General features: G+C 33.0%; 1 protein-coding gene across 1 annotated transcript in view; it reads right to left on the bottom strand.

Annotated features, from left to right (window-relative positions):
* Nucleotides 1-1,773: 1,773 nt before the first annotated feature.
* The window catches only part of LOC139973658 (uncharacterized), a 52,255-nt gene continuing 38,597 nt past the window's right edge, over nucleotides 1,774-15,431 (bottom strand). The window contains exons 4-7 of the mRNA XM_071980479.1: nucleotides 4,517-4,734; nucleotides 4,050-4,358; nucleotides 3,413-3,677; nucleotides 1,774-2,096 (exon numbers count right to left, since the gene is read on the bottom strand). Of these exons, the coding sequence (XP_071836580.1) occupies nucleotides 1,789-2,096; nucleotides 3,413-3,677; nucleotides 4,050-4,358; nucleotides 4,517-4,734 (1,100 nt within the window). The 3' untranslated portion in view covers nucleotides 1,774-1,788. The remainder of the gene's footprint in view (nucleotides 2,097-3,412; nucleotides 3,678-4,049; nucleotides 4,359-4,516; nucleotides 4,735-15,431) is intronic.

Raw genomic sequence — 15,431 nt, forward strand, 5'->3', positions numbered from 1 at the left:
TGATAATTGAGACTGCGAGGAAGGGAAAATCTACATTTGTAAAATAATGAAAATAAATACACAAATGGTCACTTGTATTCAATATTTATATTATGAAATATTTCTAGAGGGATGCAAGAACGTTTGATTTTTAAGCGTTTGATAAGATATTGTTTTGTACATTCAGATATTCGAATAAGTGTGTTCGAAATACAGAAAGCACGAGAGTGCCATATCCTGGTGTCTAGAGGTGCTTAAATCACGATATAGCAATGGATGTCCTTGTATGAGCACGCTCTTGACTCGGCCAAAATAGGTTCAATTTCATTTTGAATATGTTGAAATAATTCCTTCATAGCAAACTGAGAGAATTTTCCACCGAAAAGCAATTCAATCAGCAAGTCAAGTATAGGCTGATTCATGGTTCTATTCGATCCATTATGCAAGTGTAATTGCTAACTCACTAATGTTCACAGCTGATCAAAAAGTGTTTGCTGTCAGTGACATATTTAATTTTATTTGCTGATTTCATATAGTTATATTGAAGCATAAAATATTAGCCTTGTTCACCCGCAACGGAAATACTTTTTTTACAAAGTCACCCTCGAAACACCAAGTTACTTAATATGTTCGTAACCCTAGTAACTTTACATGGAGAGTCTACCCATGTGATCATACTGGTGTTACGTCAAGAGAAGAATGACTACTCAATTTGAAGATACTGCCAATAATCCTGGTTAACTGTTGATGAACGATCTCCCCTATATACAGTGTAGATATCAGAAGAACAAAGGGCGTATTCGGCTTACATTGTTTAATATTAATTGACTTCCACGGTTTGTTGCGTAATGTGTAATACAAGTGAGAATAGTCAGATAAGGCTCTATTTTCATTCGGCGTCCTCAACTATATGTCTCGACTGTACTCATTTTTAATAAAGGTTTATGTAGTTTACATGGACCTCGGCAAGTGACATCACATTCTGTTGATGCACTGCTTTTGCATCTCTTGTAGTGTCATTTTAGTTTAACCGATTCCAAGTGGCTCCAAGCTACACGGTTGCAATGTTCAACATTAGATAATATAAAGTAATATAAATAGAGGGCGCTGCCGGATCAGTCAGTCAATTAAGAACATTAATGATTTGCATGTATAGTACAAGAAAGCATTGTAACGAAAATAAATGAAGTTCTGATCACTTACATGTATTGTAGTGCACCATCCCTTTTAAATATCACCAAGCAGAAATCGCAATTTTTATACATGCCAGGTCACCATTATAATCATATACATTTGACGGAAGGAAGAGCAAACCCCTAAAGTGTTTTTTTTCGATTTACATATTTTTTTTTCCTTCTGCAGATGTTAACAAACAGAAAACAAATATTTTACTTATCAAGAGGTTTGAAGATGATTGCAGGCATTTTAAAATTAAATAATCAATACAAGGAACCAAATAAAGACACATAAATGATTCTGCTTTGTGTTTTATTTAGTCTCAGTACAATTTAAAACAATTCAATTCAAATAGTTATTGCAAAGAATGGACTATTCAATGACGCGTCTGTAATTTTAACAATATTTAACTTCAATCTCCTAACCACATTTGAACAAATAATCTCAGTATTAGAGAAAGTTTTCATTCTCGAAGATGATGCATAATCTAATGTATTTGTTCAAAGACTAGCATTGTCTCGTTTCCTCCAGTTGACTTCTCTTAATTATAAAGACAAATGAAATCAGTAAATGAGGTTCCTTATATAACAATGCGTTCGGGAGAAATCCCATGATAGGCGATTCGTCATCAAATCAAGAGGTTGGTCGAATTTTCATCTCAACATATTGGGGACTGCAGTTATTATAATAGTCATAGAAGATCATTTCCCCGTTGCCTCCATCGTAGACACCGTTGAGGTTGTCATAAGTACAATATGACTTGCAGCGGCTGCTGTATTGGAAATAATAACAATAGCTATAACTATAACAATAAGAGCAATCATTATCAATGTGCCACCAGCCGCTTCTGTGTTGCTGTGCGCAGTTGTGGTTACCACATTCGTCATTGTCTCGGTCATGCGTACTGAATTGTTTTCCTTTGTTATGATAGAGATAAAAACCTGTGAAGTAAAACAGCAAAAATTCATCAGTGGTTAATACTTGGTCATTAAACAATAGCGTAAGTATCCTGAATATTGAAAACTTTTGTTGGGATATAAAATAAGAGTTACAGCATACTAAGACCAAGAAAGAGGGGGGGGGGGGGATTCACATTGATAAAGATTCAAAATTCATTGTTAATGGGATAAATAAATGCGATCATTAGATATTTCATGTGCTGATTTACACTTTGTTATTCTTTATTTTAATAAGGTTTGATTCTCAATCTAGGTTATCTGGATCTAAGTTAAGTAATGTATGGCAGTTTAAATACTTAACTTGCTAACAGGAAATTATTGTCTATTGATATTAAACAGTATGATCAAATTAGTAAACATTGCATTTGGTCCTATTGGAGAAATAAATCCTAGGCTGTGAAATAATTAGGTTTTACCTATTATTTTCACATTTTTTATTTCATTCTGTTTCGGGTTGTCAAGTTCTTGAAAAAATATGTATTTAAATACTATATATCTTCATACAATTGCTTCACAGATGTTATAAGAAACATTAATCTGCTAGTGGTATGTTTTCACTGCAAGCTCTCAAAGTTTAATTCACTTATAATGGTTATGTCAAAATATATGGTCGTATTTCTCTTCTATCATATGTCCTGTTCTTAAACTGATGCCTGCTCCTTCAGCATACATTCTTGTTCATCGGCTAGTCAGACTACTTCAATATGTTGTTAATGAAACCAACGATATCCAATACAACGGATATACGGTATATACATACCACTATACGGTATCTTTAAAGTAACGGAACCATATCGGAAGAGATGGTTTGTAATTGTTATGTTTTAAAGAAAGTGCGAAAAAAAACTTGCTCAAATCCCGTTGGAAACAAAACCTTTTTTGCTCTTCCAAGATTATAAACCAAAACTGACAAAAGCAAACAGGTTTCCGTCCATCAATTACAACTAATTGAGGTGACTGAAATGGAGACACAAGTAACAATAATTATTATTTCATTACTTGTTCTGTTTTTATCGGTTACTGCGTTCCAAGTAATGTATGCGACTGATCCTGCATACCTTGAAATAAATTAAAAACTATATAATTACAATTATTTCGTTGACACAACTGGAGAAAACGTGCCCGTGAAGTGTGAAAGGGGGTGGGGTGGGGGGAAGGGGTGTTACACCAAACCCTCTTAGTGAGGGTTGCTGATCCAGTGTACCTAGACATACATATTTTATAGGTAATAATAACATCAAGAACTTTAACTTGACATATTATCCAAGGCAAGGCGCAATATCAAACATGCAACATACCTGTGTTCCCACTGCTACGACGAGCGAGTTTATTCATTCTGTAGTTGTTGCTTTCGAGCTCTATTTGAAACTCTGGATATTCAGCATATTTAGCAGATCCACTAGAAGTAGTGATGTCTAAGCGAAGCTTGTAGTTTCTCTGGTTCGTCAAGTAATGAAGCTTATCATTTCCTAGCCATAGGTTCCTGCTGTCACCAAACCCGTCTTTGTACTCATCCCAGTTTCGATAAAAACTAGTAGAGCCATCAGTACGACGTTGAAACACCTGAAAAGAGAGCGGGTAAAAATAATGAAATAAATATTATTGTTAGAGTAGCTGAAGCATGCTGACAGACAAACTAAATGTAAGAAATACAGCACGACTATATAGTTATAGAATTATAATTCAGTAAGGCAAAATTAGGACTTTCCTTTGTTTTGTTTGTTTCTTCAAGGAAGGGGGGGATGTGTAACGCTTAGAGTTGCCTCCCTTAACATCTACTAATCTACTAAAGTATTTTCGATATACTCAATCCCTGGTAAGGAATTATGAAAGTGCATCCAAACCGAAAACAAAAACGTCTGCAATTTACTTCATGTTTATAAACCACAAGAACATAAATAAAACATTCCATTTTTTTTTTAAATCAAAACTTACGGTCCATCCTCCACCGTTCTCCATTTTACAATGTACGTTGAATGGTGGATTAGGCCATCCGGTAGGCATGATTGTATAAACCCCATCTTGTCTTTGTCCAGCGTCATAAACATCCTGACAGTCTGTGAAAACGTCGCGTGGACAAGTTTCACCGTTACCTCTATATCCCTCATTACAATAACACTTTCGCTCTCCATCTCTGACATCACACACAGCGTCGTTACTACATCTGTAGTCTCGACAGGTCAGTTGGTTATTGTTACAAGAGCAGTGTCGTGTGCAGTCATCGTTAACGGATGTTTCTCCATTCTGGAATTGAATTGTCGAACAAAATGAAAAGACATTTATTTCAAAATATATTTTGTTCTTTTATTTTGTGTCATCGCAACGTCATTTAGCTTAAGTTTCGTTTCTGTTTCGTTCACATAGTCACGTGATATTAAACATAAAGTCATGCTAATACTCACTGGTATAACCAAGTTGGCGTCTGCCACGAAACATCCGCATTCACTCGCACTGATACAGTCACTCCCTTGCATTAAGAAACCAGCCGGACAGGTGCAACTCTCACTACCCAAACAATCACTATTACAACCAGATTGTCCGGTGGGATCTTCACATGTTGCTTGACAAATACATGTTCCGTAGATCATGTTCGTGGGACATGTACGTGTCGATGTACCTGCTAGTTCGTAAAAGCAAAGATAAAAATGAGATTTTAACAAGAATAATAATAATAGTAATATGCTTTGATAAAGCGACGCTCACTACGACACGCATCGCTTAACAGTAAAACAAACACAAGAAAAGAACAAGCATAAGCAATAAAAACAACACAAAAAATACAATTAAAGATACGAAGGCCTCAAAAATCCAAAAAGAAAGAAATACAGATATTCACAAGTGAAAATAAAAAGATGTATATATACCAAAATACCAAACAAAAAATAAAAAATAAAGCTCGTGCAACATATGTTTTTGTAGTATATTAAGAGTCCTGCCTTTTCAAAAGTAGCAGGTCATGATTACTAGAACAAAGGCAACCTCTACCTGGAATGTACCGATCAACTAATTCAGAGAGATAAGAAGGTGCCAAATTATTGAGCCAATGACAGTCTTATAAAATTTAGGTAATATATATTATATATATATATATATATATATATATATATATATATATATATATATATATATATATATATAATATATGTATAACATATAACGAAAATCCACGTTTATTCCAAAAGAAAATATGATTAGAGAAAACAAGAGAAATAAGATATGACTCATAATTGACAAATAAGGAGTAATTTTTAGAAAATATATTGGAATATATATATATATATATATATATATATATAAGTACCTGTCTGTCATGAAAATATGTATACAGTTTTACAGTCAATAGCGAAACTGGAAGGACTTCCATTTAAATAATTATGCACACTGTTGAAAACGTTGTTATTGTAGATTTAGTTTTAGGAAATAATCCTTATAGTATTATTAATTAACGTTTCGTCTTTTACTTACTTGCATTACTCTCGAGCTCGCCAATATGTGTAACCTTATATAGCCCCCTTTCATCAGTGATACGAAAACCTTTGTATGTTGTATAGAAAGAAGCACCATTAGATAACTTTATATCCACACGAAGTTCGTAGTGTCCTTGATTCGTCAAATATGATAATTTTTCATTACCGAGCCAAAACTCAGTTGAGAGAAAACCAAATCCATCTTTATACTGTGACCAACTCCTATTGAAATTGACTGCACCGCTTTCTCGGCGCTGTATGACCTGTAACATGAATAGAAAAAAATTGCAAATATGACCACAACTTTAATACACTCTCTCAATTGTACACACACACACACACACACACACACACATATATATATATATTTATATATATATATATATATATATATATATATATATATATATATATGTATATATATATATATATTCTATGTGTGTGGGTGTGTGTGTGTGTATGACGTATATTACAACGTTACGATATCAACATTAACTTATTGATTAAGCTTCCAGATATTTTAAGTCATATTACCTACATACTTACTCAACGGCTTTAGCAGGTTTGAAATATGATTAAAAAAAATACATTTCCTTGTTCACATACCGTCCAGCCTCCTCCGCCAACGTTGTTGTTGCAGAACACTTCAAATGGTTCCTCAAATCCATCTGGCTTGATAATGTTTACTCCGTTAGAGTTGGACGTAGAACACTGACTTTGGACGTCTCGGCAGTCCTTTGGATATTCTGATCGTTGATAAAAGAAGTAATGAGCCACTGTAATAAAGAGAGGGAGAACTTGAAATTATTTAATATGTATTATGTTCAACTTGCAACAAAACGTACTGTTACTGAACCGTTAAAGAAAATTCTGTCAAGAAAATTGACAATTATCTGTATATTATTATACGAGACAGCTTAAATCCCAGCAGGAAAGCATGAATAATAGACAATTGTGTGAAAAGTAATATGAACACCAACATATATCATGTTCTGTATTAGATTATCTTTCATTATTGTATGTGAAGATAAGATATGTCTTGGTGGGAATGATGCAATGAAATAATGAAACACTTATCCTCGTTTTGCATGTCTTACAATGTGTGTGAAAAGCACCTCGTGGGGTACATGGTTATCTAACGTTTTCTATATTCTTAATCATTTGTCAAAAGTAAGTATATTGTCTCGTTATCAGTATTATCGTTATAATTTTTGTATTGTAGCAATTTATCGAAAATACCATATCAAATGCTATCAATAAACAGTCTTGGAAACAACGGAGCATATGTATATTTGTTACTTACGTGTTTTAATCAAAATCAAATCAAATTTGATATATATATATATATATATATATATACATATATATATTTAAGGTAAAAAAATGATATATCTTACTTTGAGTGCCATCTGTAGTTGAAGGTAAACTTCTCCGATGAATACTCTATTGATGAGAAGAAGAATCATCAACAAAAACATAAATATGCTATGTTTAATGATAGTAAGTGCTTGTAAAGAACTATTGATTTTACTCAATCTCAGTTACCAACTAATTATTAAAAGGAAAATGACAAATGCAATACATTTTCGGACAACAAAATATTTTAAAATAGTTAATAATCTAAATGGTTGTACAAGAAATATATTCATATGTCTTATTTGGGTGGGGGGGGGGGAGGGGTAAGCATGTCTGAAACTCAAACTCAATAAATAATTTAAATCCATTCAAACACAAACACAATAAATGAAGATTGAAGAAACAAGTTACTAATTTCGATTTCATTTAGGTCGATATGAGATTTTCTTGTATTTGCTTATAGAAGTAGCAACTTTTCGAGTGAATAAATAGAACGTAACAACTAATCTCTAAATATTGTATATGCAATGTGGACAACTTCGCAATATTTTATACCGGTATATTTGTCATTCGAAGTTTATGTTATCAAAATCGTATGGTTCCATGTGTTTGCATGAAAAGAAATGAAGTAATGCTTTTTGCATATAGCATCCTCAAATTGGTTGAAAAAGCACAAATTCTGACAATATTTACGCAGAGATCGTCCACGGTATGATCGAAGCGTTTTCAGGGGGTTATAAATTAATTACGATTAGAATTAAGAAGTAATTTTTGTGAAAACCAACAAAGTGAATTTAAGTTAAATGATAAATTTATTTGATAAGGTATTTGCCAGTGTTTTCTAGCTGATAAAACATAGCAGTTGTTTCAACGAATAAAGTATACGACGTGAGTTGTGTGAAACAAACACAACAAAGACTTTGAATTGGAATTGAATATATTGAAGGAAATTAAAAGTTACATACACCGTATATTGTAACTATTAATTAAGACCTTTCTTAAAACGTGAAAGTACACTTTTGATTGCCATGTGAATGCGGAAAGGTATGAAATACAACACTTGCATGGGTAAGGCTTGAAAGAGATATTGGCAGCTGTAAATGATAACAAAAATATATTTATATATATATATTTTTTTCAATTGTAAATACGCTAACGCGGTTAATAAATATTACGTGTGAACGTACCTGACAATATCCGATACCTTATTATATGTGTTTCAACCCGAGTTAGCGTTACATTAAATAAACAGTTAACGAAATAAGAGTGCATGTTGTAACCGATATTTTTCGAAGGTGTCGAGAACTAGGTTTATAGTATAGTACCAGTGTAGAGAAGTAAATTAGATGATATAATTGCAAGTGATGTGTAACCATTAAAGTTAAGCAAGTATTAGTGTTTACGTGACTTTCATATATTGAAAAATGCCTACTTAGAAGAAATCAAATGAAACTAAATAGGAAGTACATAAGAAAATTATAGAGGCTTCTAGAGCATGCGTTCTCTCTACATTAAAATAAGATAATCAAGACAAAAATATACTCAATCTTGTTAAATGAGGTTGATTGACAAACAAGGACAAAGAGGACAAATCTTAATTAGTTCAAACATTGTCAGAATATTTTATTTGTCCAAGCTTTCAGCATAGATATTTTCTAAGTTACTATATGAAAGTCTTTGTTTGTCCAATAACAAACAAACGTTGTCATTTAACAGTTCCGTTTATAATATTGCTAATAACTTTGTTGATATTTTGATTATGATTTGAATATATTGTCCATAATTTACTCTGTTTTCAAAACTCAACATTTATTTTCTTAAAACTTTAAGACGAAGAAAAAACATAATAAAATGATCTAAAATTGTTTACCATACTTTCTCAATTATACGATAGATTTTTTAAGTAATTAACTTGGACTAGTGGAAACGTATAAGGGTCCATACAGGCTTTACTTGGACAATAAGTGTAGTGATTAAATGTAACAGAGAGCGGACTACAGTTATCATTATAACATTTTTGGCTTAAGTTAAAGAAATTCAATCTAAAAATGTAATCATTTGGTAAACGCAGTTTATTTCGAGTAAGATAACCTATACTGTAGGCGTACAATACTTTGTGTAATAATATAGTCAAAACGTTTTGTTAAGGGGCAGTTATCCGTATCTAATGGGGAATTATATAGATATATATAATAGTCAATTAAATTTAGTGAGATCTACTTTCAAAATTTATAAAATGATTATGGTAGTTTAATGAATTTAACTGTTCAGCTGCCTTAAAATAACTTTCACGAATGTTTTGCTTTATTCTGAAATATGAACAGAAGGCTTACCACATTTTCTCAATTATAAAATAAATTGTTAACATATTTAAATTAGACCAGTTGAAACGCGATAGGGTAAAGGCTTTATTAAGATAAGAAGTGGAGTGATTAATGAAACAGAAAGCGGGTTACAATTAATTTTTTTCTTATTGATATTATTATATATTTTTCGCTTGAGTTAAGACATTTCAAGATAAAGATGAAATCATTGAATTATTCAAATGTAAAGTGTAAGTTAATCATATTACTAAGTCTTTCAATACTTTGCGTACTACTATAGATAAATCGATTTGATGAGAGGCAATCCGTATCAAGTGGGAAAATATAAAGACTTGATAACAGTCAATGAAATTAAGTGAGATTTATGTTTAATGTTTTTAAAAGTGATCAGGGTAGTCTTAATGGATTTAAATGTTCAACTGTCTTAAAATAAATTCTACGAATATTTTGTTTTATTCTGAAAATATTGGCAGTCATTTACTAAACAATTTAGTAAAACAAACAATTCTTGTGTATGAACTTTAGTGTTATATTACATAAACTAGCGACAAATGGGTAAACATTAACACTTAGGTTTACATCAGCGTTATTCATTGAAAATATAAGAAAACGCTTCTTAAGGCAATTTAAAATTTTAGTTTTAACTAAAAAGACAAATTTATACATTTTTGTAGCTTTTAGTGCACATTTTACAACAAAACCACACTTTCCTGTACGCTGCTGAAGATAGATTATTATTTTGGAAAGAAGGAATTAATTGAAGAAATATTAGTATTAACAAAATAAATTTACTTTTTTATAAGTCGCCATATTCAAACTGCATAAATTTTAAGAATGTTATATTGTAAATTGTCGAACAGGTTATTAAGTATTTTTTATTTTCTTCATATTTATTATCAAAAATGAAACATAAAAAAGTTTATCAAGTGATTGAATTTTCGACCTGATTATTTTGTTGTTAAAATTGTAACATATAACAATCAAAAAAGATTCATGAACACAACGATATATAAGAAACAAGAACGAAAACTGTTAACTGTTTAACTCACCGTTTCTTCCGAGGACGTAAAGGCGATAGTTGTTGTGCACAAGAATGCAAATATTGCTCGAACAGCGGAAGGCTCCATATTTTATGAATGTCTTGGTATAATATGAATGACAGCTAAAAATGAAATGTATCTCGTGAGGTTAGAAATATCCTCAATTTTCCTGAAAACAACGGATGACCTGAAGTTATTCACAAAGATGTAAAATGATTATGTGTCGTAGCCAGATTGCATAGTTCTTCTTCGTGATTAGATACCGTCTGTCAGTTTTAAATATATAAGGATTCAAAGGCACCCATCCACAATGGAAACTTCCAGTCAGTCAAGAAAGACTGATACATATTACGTCACGTTGCGGAAATATTTACACATTGTGCGAGAATTTACCATTAACAGTTTTGTAGATGTGTTAATTTCTATGTAAGGTAGCAGGTTGAGTATAACAAGTTTATTCTCAATTATTGGATAAGACACTTTACCAGACGACTTTCAGTGTCACATAAATCTGCCTCCACGAATTATGGTGAAGTTTTTATTCATTTGATTCTAGGACAGTTGAAAAGATTGAAACATGTAAGGATGCAGGGATGAAATTCAATTTTCTTAAAATTTAAAACTATATTATCAACATAAATCCAGCTCGTAATGTTAAATATACGGTAAGCAATTGGTATGCCACCTTTATTAAAGATATCAAATTACTCAAATCATTTCGTGGAATCAACGTCCTCTCCCCTCTCCCTTCCTTTTTCCTCTCTTATTTAGTATTTGGCCTATTGACACACACAAAATTATACTAGGAACCTCGTACACCAGTGGTTTACCAGAGAGAGGGGGTAGGGGCAGAATGCACTCCACATTTTTAGAGGACGAAGCGTGGAAGAGTAATCGATATTGTCTCAAAAATTGAGAAGATTTGGAGTTCTACCACAAAATGTATGATAAATGATGGAAAAGATATCGTTTTCCATTTACCAAACTAAACATGTGTTTACTTAGATCCCTCCCCTAACCGACGTCAGCCAAATTTGGTGACCCTTCACCCCCCCCCCTCCTCCGCAATAAAATTTGAACCGATACACTTTTTGCGGTGTCAATCCCCAGAAGGAATTAGGAGGCCCAACCAACGCCTCTCCGCTGGCAGACAGAAAATTAAAAACGATTCCAGATGCCAACATTTGCATACGTGCATAGTTATATATACTATCGTTTGGCTACTTAACAACCTAGCAATTGTCGTATCATTGACAAAACAAATATACACCTTTATGTGCTAACGTATCTATACTTGCATATTTACATTGTAAGATATCTTAACTTAGCAACCTAGAAACTAGCTATCATTTCCAAAATAAAGTTGCATCTTTAACACACATAAATTTGTCTCTTTCAATCGTGATTTTCTATTATGTTTCTTATCTTGAACAAATTATCGTTTGGGGAAGTTAGTAAGCGGAAAGAATTTCTAGCGTAAACAAATAAACACTTCCGAACAATAACAGTGGTAATTTAAGTTAGTAGATATTGAAGTCTAGACTAAAAATCTTTATGGTGTCTGGATAAATGGGTTGTGTTAAATGTCCGTTGTTGAAGCATAACGAGAATGTTATAGTTTATGTAAAAACTGTTTTCTTATGACAGGAATCTGCTGCGTATATGAACATTTCCAACAATATGAATGTTAGAGATGATTTGTGTATACGTGTATACATTTGTAAAGATCTAGCTTTCGACCTGGCTCCTAGGCTAAATAAGAATGAACTTATGAAGAACTGTCTGATTAATAGAATGCCAATCTAGATCTGTCCAGTCTTGTCAGGTGATGACGATAACTAGCACAACAATGTTGTAAGAAATCAATAGAATATGCATACAAGTTGGAAATCATCGTACTATTCAAATATAACCGTTCATTAGCATATTGCTCCACAGAGCCAATCACAAGTAAACAGAAGTACGTACATTCATAAGTGCTATTGCCCGCGGATTTTTTAGAAAATTGCTATGGGATCCCGCAAGTTACATTTCAGGCCGACAACGGGTTTAAGACAATTAAAGTTGTAAAACGCCGACTTTTTAAGTAAAATGTTCAGCCATATTAGAGATAATATGAATGCTAAAATTCCTTCGCGCTCTCTGTTAATATGTCATACTTGAACACCAAATAAGATTAACTTGTGTAAACTTCAGTACAATTTAGCAGCACACAAGATCGTGTTTCATCTTATTTTCTCTAATTATTTAACTGATTGTATTTATGGTTTTACTGCATCTTTAGAATCATGCAATCTTCTTTCATGGAAAGACATTCTTGCTAGTGACAACACAAGCAAAATGGTGCATCACGGAGCCGATGACAGCACTAGTACAGCGGTATCGAAAATGGAAAATAATATTTCATCTTAGATATGATAACATGTAAATGCAGAGAACAGGTAATAAATTCTAGATCGTTTTAGTTCGAAACAATTCAGCAGGAATAGCTACGTAACACTCACAGTGCGTTGTTCTTATATTCAAACTCACAACTAATACGACATTGTTGGGCACGTATTTGCTACTTTAGTAAAAAGAGTCCTTGTTAAAATATCTTCGTTAAGGAATTGATCAAGTAAATAAACGTGCTAAAATGCCAATTACTGCCGCATTAGTTATTTGCATCTTGTTTGTTGTGTAGAAAACTGGAAGGTAACACATCCAAACCAGCATTATGAAAATGGCTCCTTTCTCAGCAAATTCAGGAAGCCATGGACTACCAGTAGCGTAGCCAGCGGGCGGCAGACGGAAGAGTGCCTCCCCCCCTCGTTCTTTTTTTCGGGGACGCGATTGGCGACGGTGAAAAATCAAAGGGAGCATAACAAATAAAAAGTCACTCGAACTTGGGGATGGGCCGATAATGGGGGGGGGGGGCGGTGGGTGGCATTAAATAGAATATCATTAGCGATCACCTCAAAAATGTACGAGCTACACACGCGTTTGCAGTGTGTCTCTGAGTAGCCATATATTTGTATTCACATAATTTTTTTTTTCAATATGTGATCTAACCGTGTTCACAAAATTGGTAGTTTAAGTTTAAAGTTTTTGAACTAAAAAAGGAAAATTTATTACACGAATGTAGTTTAAAAAATAGAAATGATAGCACCATTTTGCATCTAAGACCTTTTCGAAATTTGAATCATCAATTAATCTCCTGTCCCTCGGGACGGCGACCCATCGCTATGTGCCTGAAAACGGGGACAGCAAATTGACTTTGCCCGCCCCTATACCAAAAACCTACCTACGCCTCTGTGGACAACACCGTATTTTCATGCACTAATTTTTTAGTTTCATGCTACATACTGACAAGTATATTTTTCAACCGTCACATGCATGCAGATTTCAAACTGAAATTCCGAGGCATGGACACTGTGGTTACGGTAATCGCTGAACTATAGGCCCTATATATATATATATATATATATATATATATATATATATATATATATATATATATATATTCATGTCATTGTCTGTGGATAGGACTGGAAATGTTCGGATGTGATGTTTAGGAGGCTAACATGGTAATGCATTGTTTAAAAGGGTGCATATTTCCCACTTTAACACCATTAACGTCTAAGGTACTTCACTTCCTTTACTTCCTGCTAATTTTAAAAGTACTTTTATAGAAACTGTTGCTATAAAAGTAAGTTCTGCTAGGAATCAAGCCTTACCAATAATTGCTGTAAGAATAGTCCATAAGTAAGTGTTACCTCACTTTACTATACTATTGTGGTTTAGTGATATTACTGCATTAGGTTGTGGTCTCAAAGACCTCCTGAAAGGCATTCAATACGTCATATCACTTTCATTAAACCAGGTACCAACTGACGTTGTTATATTCCATCATCATTACCAACACACTTGTTAAAACATATGTTGGATTATGTCTGTATACTTTTAATGAGATTTCTGCATCGCGTCATGTTACATATTGTTGAAGTTATTCAGTGTTTTATATGGTACACAAGGAAAGAATAACCCCTCTACTTGATAAACTTTTGTTTAAGTAGGGATGCTTAAAGTCATTTGTTTAAGTAGGGATGCTCAAAGTCATGCACAGGTGGTGAAGGGAAGGGGGGAGGTAACGCTAATGTTTAACATGTTGCCAGTGGCTAGCCCATGAGTACATTAAATTTTGCCCGTTCATGTTTGTCTATAGTTACGGTTCGATTTGTGGGAATTTCCCTCACCATCGAAAACTTTTGTTTTCAGTTGAGAGAACTCAATGTGATATGATGATGCTTAATGCAACTTATCAAGAACATTTATTATCACGTCAGTAGCCCTAAAAACATGGTCTTCATTTTGTTGAATGTAATTAAGCTTATAGAGATACATTTTTACACACACCATTAATATACAACATATATATTTTCTACATACTACATCATGCTGGGAGGGGGTTGTAAAATTATTATGTTGAAATGATTACAATGTTCTAATTGCATTGTAGATTAGGGGTATATATATTGAGACAGAATGAAAGAACGTTAATCATAAATTCCGAATTAAGGGGTGCTAAAGTTCGTAGATATTGCAGCAGGCTTTGTTTTCCTAAATTCGCTGACTTATAAAGTTTTTAGTTTTACGACTTTTTTCATTTGGTCTGTATCATTTACAACAATTTAATAATGCATTATATATTTAAATTCACTACAAAGTTTAAGCAGTAAGTTCAACTTGATAACTTACGGCAACGAAATTTTTGACAGTATGACTCTCTTGCAAAATTTCAACAAAAAAATGTGACGAAATCATCCCATCGGCCGTTTTCCTGTTGGCAGAATTCGGATGGAAGCTCACTAAGTTATTAGCCAGAGTAGGCTACTTATAGTGCATTATTGTATGTATGGCTGATCAAATATAGTGAATTTAAAGTGATTTGAATATATTATATCTAAATAAGGACATTTTAGTTGACCGTTGTGTCTGTATAGTATAAAGTAGACACCGTAATAAATTGCTCACTAGGCGCTGTCAGGGTTTAAGTCTCTGATACACAGATGGTCAATTGACCCTAATTGTGTTATGGTATCTTAGTAATTATATGTTATCCGTATAAATTCAAAGCCTAATAGAAATAGC

The sequence above is a fragment of the Apostichopus japonicus genome, chromosome 9 (genome assembly GCF_037975245.1).
Source record: "Apostichopus japonicus isolate 1M-3 chromosome 9, ASM3797524v1, whole genome shotgun sequence".
Taxonomy (NCBI): Eukaryota; Metazoa; Echinodermata; class Holothuroidea; order Aspidochirotida; family Stichopodidae; genus Apostichopus; species Apostichopus japonicus.